This window comes from Accipiter gentilis, chromosome Z (assembly GCF_929443795.1).
Source record: "Accipiter gentilis chromosome Z, bAccGen1.1, whole genome shotgun sequence".
Lineage (NCBI taxonomy): Eukaryota > Metazoa > Chordata > Aves > Accipitriformes > Accipitridae > Astur > Astur gentilis.
Window position 1 is genome coordinate 84,112,982 of NC_064919.1, and position 16,370 is coordinate 84,129,351.

At 46.1% G+C, this 16,370-nt stretch overlaps 1 protein-coding gene across 1 annotated transcript in view; it reads left to right on the forward strand.

The window, feature by feature from the left end:
- Window positions 1-16,370, forward strand: part of SETBP1 (SET binding protein 1) — a 259,420-nt gene that overhangs the window by 2,566 nt on the left and 240,484 nt on the right. The window contains exon 3 of the mRNA XM_049795705.1: window positions 14,811-15,471. Within this exon, the coding sequence (XP_049651662.1) occupies window positions 14,980-15,471 (492 nt within the window). The 5' untranslated portion in view covers window positions 14,811-14,979. The remainder of the gene's footprint in view (window positions 1-14,810; window positions 15,472-16,370) is intronic.

The window sequence follows — 16,370 nt, forward strand, 5'->3', positions numbered from 1 at the left end:
TTAGGCAGGGATAGGGCGAACCTGAGGAAACAAGTGTCTAGGACCTTTTATCGTCCACAGGAGAAAAAAATGCCCGTCAGGGAAAATGTGCAAGTGGCTGTCTCACGCACACCTTTCTGCGCTTCCTCGGCCTTCGCTGAGATTATTGCCCTCGGTCAGAAGCTCCTTCCACTCCGAAGAGAAACTTTTTTCATCTCCATTTGGGTTTTAGCTGAAAGGAGAAAAAAAACCCTCCAAACAATGAAGTTGTACTTCAATCTCCGCTCTTAGCTCAGAAGGGTTATGTAAAAGCAGAGGGGGGGGAAGCAGAAACACTCAGTGAATGGAGACTTCTCTTCCATCTCTTATTGGCTTTGGCTTTTTTTTTTTTTAACTTCTCAGACTCAAAGTTTTAATTGAAACCAGAAATCTATTGAGAAGTAACCGAGCCAAGAAAACCTCTGTTTTCTCTGCAACTAGGGATGGGGAATAAATAATTTTTTGCTGATGTTATTTCAAGTTGTTTGAGCTCTTTGGTTCCTGCCAAAAAGCCCGGCATAGATTATTAACACATTATCATTTTAGGAGGATGCACTCTCTGAAATGTAATAAAATGGTGTGTTAGGTTTGTGCAGAGCCATAAACTATGCTAGTTGTTGGCAAACAAAAGAAACAGTGGCCATGATTTATTATTAATAATGATCATAACTGAGCTATTTAGCTTGACTTGATATTTACGGGGTTTCTCTACTGAGGTTGCTCAGTATCACTTCCAATAATGTACTTTGATTAAGCCGGGAACTGTTCTTTTTTAACAACTGCTGTTGCCACGTGCTTAATTAACTCAAGGAGTTAAATGCTTGAAAAGGTCCAACCATCAGTTTTTGGCTTCAGATGCTGCTTAATCTCCTCTTCTGGTCTGTTTTGACCCATCCTTTGAGCTCCTTTTCCCCAGCACGTACATCTCTTAGGTGTAAGTGCCAGCTTACCAACAGGACTCTTGTTTTCCATTACAAGATTTGGCTAATCCCAGTTTCAGTGACTTTTTTTGCCCTCTCAGTAGGGCTCAATTGCTCACACATAATCTTTCCCTTCTGTTTTCTTTCCCCTTTGGACAACACCCTCCAGGACTGAAAAACTCTTGCCTTGTGCTCCGAGACTTGCAATTACACAGCAATTTTGACTCTTGACCCAACTAGTAGCAAGAAAGACTATTGTCTAATGAAGCACGTAAAAACAGTTCTGGGATCCAACAGATTGCTGTGATGGAAATGAAAGCTGTCCCAGTGAATTGATGACTGATTTGTTTAACCATATGCCTAGGCGGTCGTTCTTGCTCCCCGTTAACTACCCATCTATGGAGTATCTGTGATCTGTGGGTCTGCGATGATGTTGAAAGGCAGCATTAATAACTGCCAAAACGTGCTCCATGATGCATGGTCTGCAGTAGGGCCAATTGAATAAGATTTAAGGCATGTTCAGAAAACTCAGCGTGTCATTTTTGCCTACCATAACATACAGGCACACAGGGTTTTGAGCGTGTAAGTGCCGCGATTAAGCATGCATTTGAGGGTGAGAGAAAGGCATCAAATCCGTGTACAAAATAAAAGACGGTCAGATGAAACCCACAGCGAAATCTAGCCTTGGTGCTGGGAAGTCCAGGCACTCTTAGGACAGCAGCAATCCAAGGTTCAGAGCTAGTCCAAAGCCTAGCAAGAAAGGCGACAGTCTGTGGGAGAACTTTAGCGGAGAAAGTTCCCAGCGTTTTGCTGCAGGGCTTGTGGTTTCTACTGGGACTGGTTTTGCTGCTATTATAGGTTCTGTTCTCGTTACTTTCTCTCTTTCCCACTTGATTAAAAAAAAAAAAAAGTTTCCTTTCCTGTTATTATTGTTGAGGAAATAAAATGACTCATCCTTTTAGGAAATTGTCACCTTGATTAAAGATGGGCTTTAAAACCCCTCAACTCCAGGTTTTAGCCTGAGGGGACTGTCAGATCTGAAAATGATTTCCAAACTTTTGAGGTTGGGACTGCTTTGCTTTCTGATACGGGCATGAAACCGGGTTGCAAGCCTGCATTGTTAGCACGGTTGCTTCTGAGGCTTACTCAAACCCTTAGAGACAGTTTCTTTCTCCTTCTCCCAATGTGAAGCCTTCACTTGATGTGGCTTCAAAAGTTCATTGTGTCTTCGGACATGCTTAGAGATGTGCTGGATGCTGGGAACAGCGCAGCTCCCCAACAGGCACCTGGATTCTGCATTCACGTTTAACTGGTCGTAGAGAGAGCAGAGTGAGGGAGATAAGGGGTGGGGGGGGGGGGGGAGAAGGCAAAGTAATTTCTTAAATTGAATAACAGCAGTCAGTGAATAATGCAGCTTGTCTTTCAGAGCTGAGGAAATGTGTGAAGGAAGTAGGGGGTGGTAATTTCTGTTTATCAGCTCTTGAGAGGGAGCAGAGTTAGGGGCTATTTTGCCCTTTTGGAGTTGGATTTACTTTGCAGCACAGATTTTCCAAACACAATGATGAGCTTTTACTGTAAGCTGTGGTGCAGCTGGATATGAAAAGCAATCTTCTGACATTATCTCATTTAGGCTTTTGTTGTCTTTTATGAAATTGAAAATTTTGAAGAGTTCTCAGGTTAGTCAGCTCTGTCTCCAAAAGGCCAAATCAAAATTTGGGACTTCAAACACTGTGAGGATTTGGGGGGATTTGATCCGGGCTTGATTATGATCTTTACTGCTCTAGTTTACTTCCAAGTCTAGCTGGGGATCTTTGCAAGGTCTCAGGCCTCTGCATCTCTATGCTATTTGCCCGGCTGCCTGTCCACCGAACCCGTGTGCCATTGCCCGTGTGTGACGATGACCCTGTTGACTTCAGATATGAAGGGGAAAGTGGTGGGGCTGAAACACAGATGACAAAACAGGAAGGTGGCCAGAGAAGTACTCTGGGAATACAGTCACTGGTATTGCTCACAGATCCCAGGGTCAGGTTTGCTCTCACTTATGAATGGGGACAGCGGTGGGACTCGTGTACATGTCCATCCAGCACAGGGGTCTGGCAGGGAAAAAAAGAGCTGTGCAGATGATAAGGATGAGTCTGAGTTGTCTTCCCTATGTAGGGCTGGTGAGTCTGATGAGCTTTTTTGAAAGCAAGCTCAGTGTGTGGAAAAGCCATGCAGGAAGAGACCGATTTCCATGCAAACATGAGGTCGGAAGGTGGTGGCAAGGCTCTGACCTGCCCTGGTGAATACCAGAGCACAGCGTGGCCCAAGGCTTGGCTCTGCCGTGCGTGATATACTGGGATGCAAGTACCCGGCAGAGTGGGGTGCTGGGGTCGTGGCTAAATGACATTGTGGGGTGACTAACTTAGCTTCTCACTGCCTCTGAAGGAGGGAATTCCTCTTTCGGTAAGGGTTGCTGTGCAGTTCTGGGCAGTTAAGGGCTCTATGAATGTGGCAGCGATGAGAGCAGTTTCCTCTACTGTAGTACAGTATCTCCTGTAATAGTGCTTGGGAAAGCTGTTCAGAAGAATGTGTGGTAGGCAAGCGTGGGGTAACCCAGGACTCACTTAAATACCTCAAAATTAGAGATGGGTTAAAGATCGGAAGCCTGAGGTTTTATGTTACTTTGAAATTTTTGTTAGCCTTAACCTTTAAAACTGAGAGATATATATGTATACAATGAATCATTCTGTTTCTGTCCTAGTATTTTAGCAGATGGGGAAGTTGGTTTTAAGATGGAAGGGAGAAAATGATGATACTCAAACCAGAGGTCAAGCTGCAAGGCGTTACAGGCATGTCTTTCTTCCGTATGAGTCCACATATCCTGAATATCCTACTGGTGTGATTTCTAAGACTTGGACACTGGCCTAACTTATCTGTGTGTTTCCAGACTCAGTGTATTCTGGAGTGATGCTGTGATCCATGCCTACCGCTCCTTGAGTCTTGCTAAATTTTTGGCTTTGGAGAATGCAATGGGGTTTCCACTGAAACTCCTCTGAAATCCTATTAGTTTGCTAGACAAGGAAATCCTTCCTGTAGTTTTTTCTCTCCCCCCCCCCCCCCCCTTTTTTTTTTTTCTTTCTTTTTCTCTCTAAAGCCTTCCTATGGAGCTCTATAGTGGGGATTCAATAGAATTCTGCACAGGGGAATAATTCTCTGCTGAATTCTTCAGTTCTTTTTCAGAAGGGATCAGAGACGTGAAGCTTAGCTGGGGGAGTTTAGTAAGTGTTCGAACGGGATTGTATACATGTAAAGTATTATAGCAGGCATCTGAGTAAAGTGCTATTATATATGCCCATTGTTCCTAAGGTTGCAAAACAGTTTAAAATATTAAGCCATATATTCACATCCTTGTAACTTGCATAAACCTTCACCTAATGGGCTGAAAAATGTCATGCTTTCTCTTTGCTTGATGACAATTTTCTTCCTGAAAGGTTGAGTAAATTCTCTCCTGCTGTCAGCTGTTCCTTTTTCTTTTTCCAATTTATTCAGAAAAAGTGAGGGGGGGGAAGAAGAGGAAACACTTTTCCCCTTTAAATTATTCTAACCACATGCTTTTAAACAGGGCAGCAGTCTAACCTGCTTGACTTTGAGCTGATAAATGGATATAAACATAGAGCTTGTTGAAGGCCTCTGTCTTCTTTTGGTATGTGAATGGGACCAAAAAATGGAGGTCATGGTTTCTGATGCCATGACAAATCAAAAGTGTCATTGTAGGCATCCTAAAGTCGATGGAGATCTTTCAGTCTGTTGGCTTAAAGAGAGAGGCACTGTGCCTACAAATCCTGCTGGATAAGTGTCATAAATGGCATTTGCTATAGGTGCTGGTTACATTAGATCCCAGTTCTGCGTCATAGGAGGTAGTCACAGAAACAGGTCCTGTTCCTCCATCTTTTTATCAGAATTGAAGACACATCTGCTCTGGCTTTCAGGCCAGAACATTTTCTTCAGGCTTAGCTCAGTGAAAGGATCTCCCAGGGCCTTTAAGGAAAACCTCTGAAAAAAATAGTGTGAGCATCAATTAAAATAACAATAAGCTGCAGTGTGGCCCTAAGTAGGAACTGGGACCCTGTTCAAACCTGCATCCATCTCCAGCTGGGGAGCAGCAGTATGGATGCCTCAGTTCAGGGGTCTCTTGACCCATCGGAGCCCACAGACCAAACTTTGCTTGACTGGGACCTAAGTGAAAGACTCAGATTAAGAGCCAGACACCCATATGTCATCAGTGGAGAGAGGGGGCACCCATGACTCACTTGACCTTAGATTCCCCCAAATTCTGACCCCATCCCAACCTTTAGCATCTTCCTGAAGTCAGTGGTGTTGCAAGGGAATAACAACCCAAAGTCCTGGTCCTGCTTGAATAGGGATTTGAGTGATGAATCTGCTGCTCCCAAGCCTATTTGCCGCCTGGGAGGGAGTCTGATGTGTGCAATGCTGCACAAAGAGCACAATGAAGTAGTTCAGCTGGAGAGGCCTTTCGGGTGTGCAGGTACTCAGCAGGCTCTTATCTCCTGTCTGACTCAACTTCTTCCAGCACTTCTGTAACCGCTTCCTCTTCAGCCTCATTAGAGGCGAAGCTACTCCTTTCCTTTGCCCACAGCAGCTGTTGGTTATCTTGCCTTTATTCCTGGCCTCGGGTCTTCCCACCGGCACGCTCCTGACTAACATTCATGCCTCTCGACATCGCCGTCCCGGCACCGTGGGCTGCTCTTTGCCCTGTACGCACCCAGCCACGTCCGCTCGTGCCCTGCGCTGCTTTTGCCTCCTGTTTTTTCTTCTGCAATCCGTGAGGCTTTAAAGGTAATTCTTGTTTTGCTGACCCAGATACTCTCACCTCCCTCAAAGTCAAAAGACTGATACGTTCTGCAAGGCAAAGCAGTCTCAATGCCTTCCTCTAAACACCCCAAATTATTGCTCTTCTTCTTGCACGCCCTTTGTATGCCCAATTTTCCCACAGTCACCCCTTGGTGCTGGGGATGCTTGGTACATTATACAGCACCAAGCAAGACACCACTGCTTACTCAGCATGGAAACGCACAGTGCAAGCCTGCATGGACAAAATCCAACCTTTCTTGTTCCTAGCCTCATTTGAAGCATGCAGAATTGAGTAATATAGGATGTGTTGTTTGTACAGCCTCTAAACTGGGCACAGGATAGATCCTGGACCAAAGCCTTTTTGGTCCTCCTTGTGCCATCACTTACGGCTTTGAGGAGCGGATGCTGAGCCAAGACCTGGTGCATTCCCTATCAGATATGTTGTTGTATTTTATTTATTTCTGTTTTTCCTGAAGGGAGGGAAATCTGGTGTATTTGGCACTTGTGCAAACAAAAATGAAATAATGGAGGAGGGCAAAAAAAGAGTAAAGGAGGAAGGAGGAGTCCCATGGCAGCAGCAGTAAATAAAAACAAACCTCTCGTTAATGATTTATACAGAGAAATCATTTTCCACATGTTTCAGGGTGCAGAGGGAAATGTTTGATCAGAAGGAGAAGGAGAGATTATTGCCCTACCACGACGGTGTTAGAAGGAGGCTACTGTGTCTGATGGCAGCTCTCCAAGAGCAGAGTCGATCTAGGAAAGTTTGGTAACACAGATGATGGAATTGTGCAGGGTTTTGCTTTCTGTGAACTGGTCGCTGTGCCAAAAACCTTTCCCTAAATACCCATAAAACTTTCCATTTGTAGCCTGGAGTGGCTGCCACCACCTCCAGGATGGTGTGCTTGGCAAGAGCTGGCTAGAATGGAGTAAGCATTTGAAGTCCCTTTCTCGTGCACGTTGACACTTTTCCCCGAAGAGTTTTATGGCTGTTGTTAATGGACTAAGTTTTATCCTTGTAGTGGGACACACTGCTGCACTCAGCAGAGAGCTCGGGGTATTCTCTTGGATCATCTCAGGAGTCACCTTTGATTATACATCACGTCGAGAGTGACGATGGTTGGTCTCAGAGCTCAGCAACCTGGTGTTGACCTGACGTAAGCAAATCTCCCGGCTCGGCTTTTTGTGTTGTAATGAGATGGAGCACAGTTGGCATCTCAGTCTGCTTTCTAGTGTCCCGGAGGCCTAATCTTCACAAGGGTGATGGGTAAAAATGACATGCCAGCTCTTGATGTCATTAGGATCAAACACTGTTCCTTGATTCAGAGGTGTAAATCCAGTGAACCGAGCCCAGCTTCAGAGCAGTCCTGCAGCAGTGTTTGTCTCAGAGGGCACAAGTGGGAGGAGGTTGCTCCTTTAGAGACCAGAAATCAGCACGAGGAGGTGTTTACAGGTCTGATGACCCTACTCCCTTCCCCAACACCCAGATACAGCTTAAGGTTGTGAGCGAGTAGATTTATAAAACCTTGGCACAGTTCTCAGGCAGGAGCTTGTAAAAGTCCTTGGGAACATGACGGGCATCTCTCCTCCTACCGCAGATGGGTGCTTTGCTACGCTGGCTGTTGCCACAGCTGTACCTTGGGCAGTATTGCTTTTATGGGCCTTGTGATTTATGGCCGTGTCAGTTGTTTAATCATTCAGTTGGCCCTCCCTTCAGCGCTGTACGATAGTTAGTTACTTACATAGAAAGGTGACTATTTGATCTAATTATGGAGTCTCAAACCTAATTATGGAGTCAAATATGATTCCATAATCTACTCTTAATGTCTCTATGTTGAGAAGACAGATACACATGTGTGTAATGTGCACACTTACATGCCTCCATAATTATGGATATACTTGGGCTCTCATTTATTTCTGTCTCCTTATCTTGGGGGGATGCTCACAGCCTCATCTGGCTGTGAGAGATCTTCAGGTTATCTTGGCTTTTCCCTTCCAGTGTGGCTTTTCCTGGCTTCCTTTGCCAGGCTTGGGCACACTGAGACAGAGCCATCAGTCAGCGTTACTCAGTCATGCTGGCGGAGGTGCAGAGGGCTGGAAGCACTTGGACTCAGGGCAATCTGATGGAAATAAGTGGAGATTACATTTCTGCTGTTGTTCTGGTAACTGCCATTAATCCTTGCTCTTTGTTTTCATGTGGATCGACCACACCTGGGAGAGCTTGCATCCCTTCCCTTCAGAGAAAGTCCTCACATAACCCACACAAAATCAGAGGCAGAGGTGGAAGGACTGGAACAAAAGCAGTGTTGGAGACAGGGGGACCATGCAGAGGGGAACCACCTTTCTTCTAATTCACCCTATGAACGAATCACATGCCTTAGTTAGTTAGTTATTTTTATAGATAATCTGAGGATTACAGGTATTCACATATGGTCATTCCCCTCCCAATTATTCTTACCAGCTGAGGATCTCATACTCTATCTGTTGTATACCCACATCTATTTTATATGTGTCTATACCCAGGTATATCTAATAGATGGGAATTTTAGCAGGGTGTTTAAAACTGTCGTGCAGTAGAGAGACCAGTTTGCCCAGCACCGGAGATAGAGGCCAAATAATACATCACAGAAGCACAGAATGGCTGGGGTTGGAAGGGCTCTGGAGATCGTCCAGTCCACCACGCAGCTCAGCGCAGGATCACCTAGGGCAAGATGCTCAGGGTTGTGCCTGGTTGGGATCTGGACATCACCAGGCCATCTCTGATTCTTTATTAAGAGATGACATTCATTTGTTTTGCTTGAAGGGGAAGTCCTGCCTTTTTTCTGTCCTGATTGACGCAAGGCTGGCGAAAGGGAGAGGGTGTTTCCTATGGGATCTATAGTGTGGACGGAAAATAGCTGTCACAGTCATTTTTCCAGCTCCCTGCCAAAGCTGGGTTGTTCTTTCAGCGTATCATGGCCACAGGAAGTAAGTAAGGCTGTGGTCCAAAGATGCGATAAATCTAGCTCCAGGCTCTAAGTGGCAGATTAAACACGCTACTGGTGCATGATACTGATCCATTATAAACTCATTCTCCTGGTTCAAATTTGTTTGAAAAAATTTGCAGTGACTTAATTTTATCCCAGCAGACTTTGTATTGCATCATACTATGTCACTTGTCTGCACCATGGTGGCTTTATGGCTCATAAGTTTTACCCATCCTCTGGAACGGCCTTTAAGTTGGCATAAAGAAAGACTTAACCCTCATCTTGTGTGCTCTGGTCTGTTCGATAGAAGTGTGGTCAGATGCCTGTTCCTGATCTGCACCAAACTTGTGCTGCTGGTGATCTGGTAGTGCACAGACCGCGACCACAACCACGCTTGAAATTCCTAGGTTGAAGAAGTAGGTTGGGGCTTTTTTTTTTTTTTTTTTGTATTCCTAATGTGGGTTAACTGAGTTCAGTGCAGCTTGCTGCATGCCAGGCTGTTGGGTTTTTATGTCCCATGATGGATTCTGAAGTTTCACTGACACTTCTCATAAAAGCAGGTTTCTGACCAAAACTTTCCCTCGGGTGTAATGTGGGTTGTCCATTGGCCTCTGCCCCAGAGGCAGCTGCCTTTCAGCAGTGGCATATATAATCAAGGAAGCAACTGGGGAGTCTTTGGAGTGAAAGGTGATATCTCATCATTAAATATTTCTGTATAGTCTCCAGTGCTTTGTGGTGAATGGTTTTAAAAAGATGGAGCGTAAAGAGGCTTCCAGGATTTCTGATATTTTGCAGAGATTAGAGATTTAACTGCATGTCACATGAGAGAATGTGAGATCCAAAGGCAACATGATAGACGTGGGGCTCAAGAAGCCGTGGCCTCCCCTTCACATTCACTATGACATTCTCAGATTTGTGCCTCAGTTTCCCCTCACTTGAACCTGTTCAATAGAACTTTTTTTCTTTTGCATTTTAAGGCATTATGGACTCTATGGATAAAGTAAATGCAGTCTCAGTAGCTAGTCATGACTGGGATTAGTGTACTATGGGATTTGGGCAGCATCTTGCTCCAAACTCTCTGCTGGTGCTCCCAGTGCTTGACCAAATCAGAGCAACAGCACAAACGCTGGGCAGCTGAACCCGGCTTGCTTGCATTTGGCTAATCAGCATTTGCTTGTTACTAATGTGGTTGCTCCTGTGCATAGGGCAATAGCCGTGCCAAGCGTTATACCCACTTTCACTTCATAGAGAATCCCAAATAGGTGGATTTCCCCCCGCCCCTGCTGTGGGCTTTCACCTGTTTTTGTCCTCAGCAAATTTTCAGTTTAATGACTTTATAGCCCTGGCATCTGAATACTTGCAAGCATGAGTAGTTGCCTGAGGCAGGAGAAGGGAGCGTATTCAGAACCCTTAATAGGAGGCATCTAGTATGACCCAAAGGGAGGCCTTTGCCTCCAGAAGTGAGTCTGAGGTGCCCAGAGGAGCTGATAAGAAACATGTGAGCAGCCATAGCAAAGCTGAGCACAGACATTTGATTATTTCTCAGTACTTATCAGAGGAAACGTGAATCTCTCCCTAATTAAGAGCTAATGCCAACTTCTGTGAAATTTGTTGTCATTCACCTGTGAATTATCCTTCTCAAATTTAACTTGACTGCAGGAAGCCTGCTAGCGGTAACACTTTCCTCCGGGAGCTTAATTCGGATGGTAAAATGCCTCTGTAAGTTGCTTATTGAACGGGACTTGATGGCGGTGAGCCTTGGAGGCCTGGAAGGGCAGTTTGGGTGAGCACTTAAAAGTCTAGACAGCCTCCATCTCTCGGGTGTTTAAAATAGTGCTAGGGTCTCCTGGAAAATCCTCTTCCTCCCTAGATTTCCAGATTTGCATATTGTCAGCTAAGGCAGAAGAGCTGCTGGAGGAAAAGTATTCATTGCGGTCCCTTCGGCGCTTCTGCTTGCAGGCAGTCTGGAGAGGGGAGATGGGGACGTTTCCAAAAGAGGTTACACATTCAGAAGCCTGAAGTGAGGTTTCCTCATTAGTCAAAGCACAGGTAGCCTGCCCAAACAAGAAAGACGAGTATAATGTCCCTGCACCCAAGTCATTTAACTATTAACCCTGGAGGAGAGTAAGGAGATACCTAAAACAATGACCCAGTTAATTCTGCATGGTGTTTGAGCACAGGGTTATTTGTTGCTACCTGCGGGTCTGGTGATATCATCATCTGCAGGCTCGCAGCAGAACAGGAGGCCAATATATTTTTAAGTGGGATTTTAAGGTGGATTTGGCATGAACTCACCTGACACTGGTGTAATGCAATGACTTTATTCATCTGTTGCTTGTTTCTACTGACGTGGAGGCACACGGCCAAGCAGGGATGAGTGTTTGGACATCGTGACCCAGAGCTTAGGTCCAAGACCCACAACCAGACTTTGGAGCAGAAACCTGGCTTTTTATTCACCCTCCATAAAACATTACCCAATGACTCAAAACCTGAAAGACCCTTCCCAGCTCGGAGCCATGAATTTTATTTCAGCTCCCACTCCATGTAGGGTCCCAAGCGGGTTGGTTCGTCTGTGGTCCCTTCCCCATACCCTTAGTGGCTGCAGACTTATCCTGCTGCCCTGCCTGCTGAGCTAGATGCTGTCTGCCAGAAGCTTTCTCTTTTTTTACCAGCAGTGAGAGAGGTTAAAAGCCTGTGGGCGGAGGCCAGCACAGAGTGCCCATTGTACATGCGTGCATACCAGAGCAGTAACTCCCTGGAATGCTGCACCGCCGAGCTTTTACCACCTTGTGTTTGTGTTGCAGCCCAGGAGTGTGTGTACATTGCGTCCCTCTCCAAGGAGATTAACAATGCGAAATGGCAGATAAATAGGATGGCTTTTTTTTTTTTTTTTTTTTTTTGATTGGACCAGTTGGAAGAAGAAGGTAACCCTGACTCCCATCACCTCCATAGGCACAAAAGAGAGGTGAGGTACAAGGTTGGTCAATTAGGTGGAGCAGCTCCTTGCAACTAGGTGGCTTTAATGTACTAATTGCGTTAGTAATTAGCGACTACCACATGGTAAACACTTAGGTTCAAAACTATGTAAGGGCATTAACTAACCCACCCTAAAAATGGCTTTGAATGAGGTAAGCATGATCCTTGTTTAACAGGTGGTGAAATGGAGCGACTTGCTGACCGCAGGGTGAGTCAAGGCAGGTGTACAGGAGTCCTTGGGTCTGTTAGTTCTTCAGGATCACCTTAAATGAGACGAGTGGCAGCAGCTCTGGGAAATGAGTCTCCTCCCTATTGCCAGAAGATGTGCAACATAAGCATAAGTGTTTTTATGGTGTACTTTTATCTACTACGAGCTACAGAAACCACCTCTAAGGCCAGATGGCAGTTCAGGCTCCATAATAGTTCTTCCTTTTTTTTTCTTTTTTTTTTTTCTGTGCTTGGGCTGTCAGCTTGTGCTATTTATGGGAACTTTATTTGAATTTGTGTCTGCTGGGACCTGGGTCACCCAATGATTTCATGGAACTCTGGGATGCTTAGGACTTTCCATTAGTAGCCATATGTGCCAGGGTCAGACAAGTGACCCATGGCCATACTCCAGTGGAAATGTGGATATATATAACTAATAAAAGGTGCTTGTTATTACTTCTTTTTGAATTTTAAGCTCGTGCAAGGTATTATTAAAAAGCAGAAAGAAGCCAGGGGTACAAAGACACGTGATTTTTCTCGATGAGCTGTGCTTAAGTAGAGTAGTCTACGCTGATAATGCTGTTATGATTTGGTGATATGTAACAAGATCATTTTTATTTCTCCATTACGGTTTATTGCTACTAACAATGACCTGGGAAATCCCTGACTGTGCTCAGATCTTGCTTGCAGTTGGTCGAGGGGTGCGGTTTGGCAGTGTAGCAAGGCTAATCTAGCAGGGAGCTACTGCTGAAAGGGTAGGTCTGCACCCCCAGCACCTACTCCTGGCAGTGCCTTCTTGTTTCCTTTTCTATATGCCAGAAGTGATACTCCTCTGACCCTCCAGGGAGCTGTTTCTGCTAAAGTGGCAGAAAATACCTTTGTTTCTCTCTGAGATACTCTTCTGCTAATTTTGTAGCCTGAACTGGCTTGCCATGATTGGTGGTGGCTATATGGGGGATTTTAGGGAGGGTGTACGCAAGCACCTCAATGGCTTTAAAAACACCCTATGTGTATTTTTTTTTTTTTTAACCAAATGTTTGGTATTTGGCTTAGCCTTCCTATCTCATTGGGTGATACATCTTTTGCCTCAGTCAAACATTATCAGCTTTTCCCATTAACTTTGGCCGAGACTTTGTAAGTTCCTAAATACAAATGCTTCCACCTCAAAGGGTTTGTCATGGTTTAAGCCCAGCCAATAACAAAGCAAAATGAAGCTGCTTGCTCGCTCCAATGCCCTGGCCCTGGTGGGATGAGGAGAAAATACAACAAAAAGCTCGTGGGTCAGACAAGGACAGGGAGGGATCACTCACCACTTATGGTCACGGGCAAAGGACAGGCTCAACTTGGGCAAAAAAAAACCCAAATCAATTTACTACCAATCAAATAGAAACAAAGCTAATAAGGAGTAAAAGTAAATCTTAAATCATCTTCCCCCCACCTCTCCCTCCTTCCCGGCTCAGCCCGACTCCCGGTTCTCTCTCCCTCCTCCCCCAGCGGCGCAGGGGGACGAGGAATGGGGGTTGGGGTCGGTTCCTCACCCCTTGTCTCTGCCGCTCCTTCCTCGTCTCCTCGGGGGGAGGACTCCTCACTCGGCCCCTGCTCCACCGTGGGGTCCCTCCCATGGGAGACAGTCCTCCATGAGCTTCCCTGGCGTGGGGCCTTCCCGCAGGCCGCAGTCCTCCAGTCACGGCCTGCTCCAGCGCGGGCTCTCCCAGGGAGCGGCGGCCATCTTGGGGGTCATCCATCCCCCTGCTCCCCCGCTCCTCCTCCCCTCCTTCCTCACTGACCTCGGGATCCGCAGAGGGGTCCCTCTCACATCCCAATCCCCTACTCACTGCAGGTTCCCCCTCTTAAATCCGTTCCCCCAGAGGCACGACCACCATCACTGACGGGCTCGGCCTGGGCCAGTGGCGGGTCCGACTTGGAGCCGGGGAAGCTTCTGGCAGCTTCTCACAGGAGCCGGCCCTGCGGTCCCCTCCCCACTAGCAAAACTCCACCACACAAACCCAAAACAGGGTTCAACCTGCAATGTTTTAAAGAAAGCTCACATTTGAAAGGATGAGAGCACAGCCCTTGCTTCTGTCAGCCTAAGCCTTTGCCACAGAGCAAAAACCCAAGGGCCTGAGGAGCTCTGGAGAACATTGAGTTTAGCTTTCCTCCATTGCCTTCAATACTCGGGTCCCTGATACACCCTGCAGGAGACCCAGGTGGATCCTCCTGCACTCCCACCATCCTAGGGAGCATCTTGGGCTGCAGACAAAGTGTGTCTGGCCCAGTGTGTAATGAATAATTCATCCAAAGTATGGTCCCCCCTAGAATACCTGGCAGCCAAGGACATCTCTCTCGCCTGGGAAGTGGGGAAATAGGGAGTTTGAAACTCTTCTGCTTGATTCATAGGGCAACAATGTGTTTTCTGCGCTCTGATCACTGGGTTATTTTTTAACCTGAGGCAAGCAAGTGTCTACCTTTGTTTTTTTCCCCTCTAAAAGACAATGTGACAGTGAGCACTTTGAAGTAACAAGGAGGTTCATGGGTGTGGAGAGCTGGTTGCCCCCTCATTTATTTCCCAAGTCCAGAGTTGCAGGCATTTGCAATTATACACCATTTCTGTTTTTTTGTTGTTTTTTTTTTTTTTAATATACCATTTTCATCCTTTTAGCGGTACACATGGCTAACATTCCTTGGTTTGTGATACGAGATCCAGGCCTCAGAAATGGCAGTCAGCCTTGGTTCCCGTTTTGCTTCAAGGAAGGTGCTTGAGATGCTGCAGGGGAAGCCCAAGCATGCCCTGTTTCAGTCATCTCCACACTTGTGTTTGGTACATGTGCACATGCTAACTTCCTTTTTTTCTTCTCCTTTCTTTTGACAGTGGCAGATTTGGTCTCTTCTGAGCTCCCTGCAGCCTCTGGGCGATCGGGACGTTGAATTCGGCAGACAGTTACCATTCGTTCCCTGGGATCGTACCTGCCCTTGCTCTCCTCATCCCCTCCTGCGCTCCCCTTCCCTCTGATAAAACTCCAGGGTGTTGCGGTATTGCTATGGAGCCCAGGGAGACTTTGGGCAGCTCCCGGCAAAGGGGAGGTGAGGCAGACTTTCTGCCAGCCGCTGTCACCTCTGCGAAGCCTCCGCCTGCCTCCGGCTGTGCGGGGGAGACGATGCTGCCTGCGGCGGGCTCGGGGAAAGGGATCCCGGTGAGCGGCGAGAGGCTGGAGCCTGAGGAAGAGGATGAGCTGGGTTCTGGGAGAGACGTGGATTCCACTTCCAATGCGGACAGTGAGAAATGGGTGGCGGGAGACGGCCTGGAAGAGCAGGAATTTTCCATCAAGGAGGCTAACTTCACGGAGGGGAGTTTAAAACTAAAGATCCAGACCACCAAGAGAGCTAAGAAGCCCCCAAAGAACTTGGAGAACTATATTTGCCCTCCCGAGATCAAAATCACCATCAAGCAGTCTGGGGAGCAGAAGCTTTCCAGAGCTGGGAAAAATAGCAAAGCAGCTAAAGAGGAAGACAGATCACACTCCAAAAAGAAGGTAAGTCCTGTTCTTTCCCATATTTCCCCTTTCTCCTGAAAGCAGAGGGAGAGGGTAGGATTTAACCTGCTCAAACAGTTTGTGTCCAAGGCATAACCTTTGCAAGGTTTGCAAAGCCTCACTTGGCCGCGGAGGAGTTAATACGGAGTGGATATCATCCAGCACTGCCGCGTATGCTGCGGGGATGATCTTGAACTATCCTTCAGATGAATCAACTCGTAAGGGATCAAAAGTTTAGCTGGGTTTCTTCTATTTTTGTGCGTAATTGAGATTTAAGATTAATCATTACATGAGTGATAAATGAAGGAGCCCACTTCTAAACTGCTTTGTGTCTGAGCGCTAATGCTTGAGCCTTCTGGCAGTTAAAGCTTTCAACTACATTTTTAAAATACAGGTATGTGCATGGTGAACAATTGAATCCATTCCTGTATATCGGGTGAAGGGCTCCATTATTCTTGATTACAGCATTGTGCTAGCAACACTATAGTTATGCTTCAGAAAATACTTCCATTATAAGTCTCATTTTCTTCCAGATGCATATCATTTTCTTGAAATATCCTTCTGGAGAGAAATTTTTGGTACTTTAAGTTTTGGTAAAAATTGATCTTTTTATTTTTATTTTTTCATTTAGTCAAGGAGAGGAAGAGGGAGGGAAAAGAAAGAAAATCCTTTCTTTGTATGAGCTGTCTTCAGGAGCATCCTTTTGTTTTGCTCTTGGCTTGATTTTTCAATACTGTCCCCTACGCTTAGTCTTTCAACAAATTTAGTTCAAGTGTTTTAAGCAGCGCTGGTGGGGGGAGGGACACCTGGTGACTACTCATGTTATTTTGGGTGTAGTGGTGTTTTTTGTCCTATGTGTTAGACAAAGGAGCTTTGGTCGGGTTGCGGCTTTATCACAG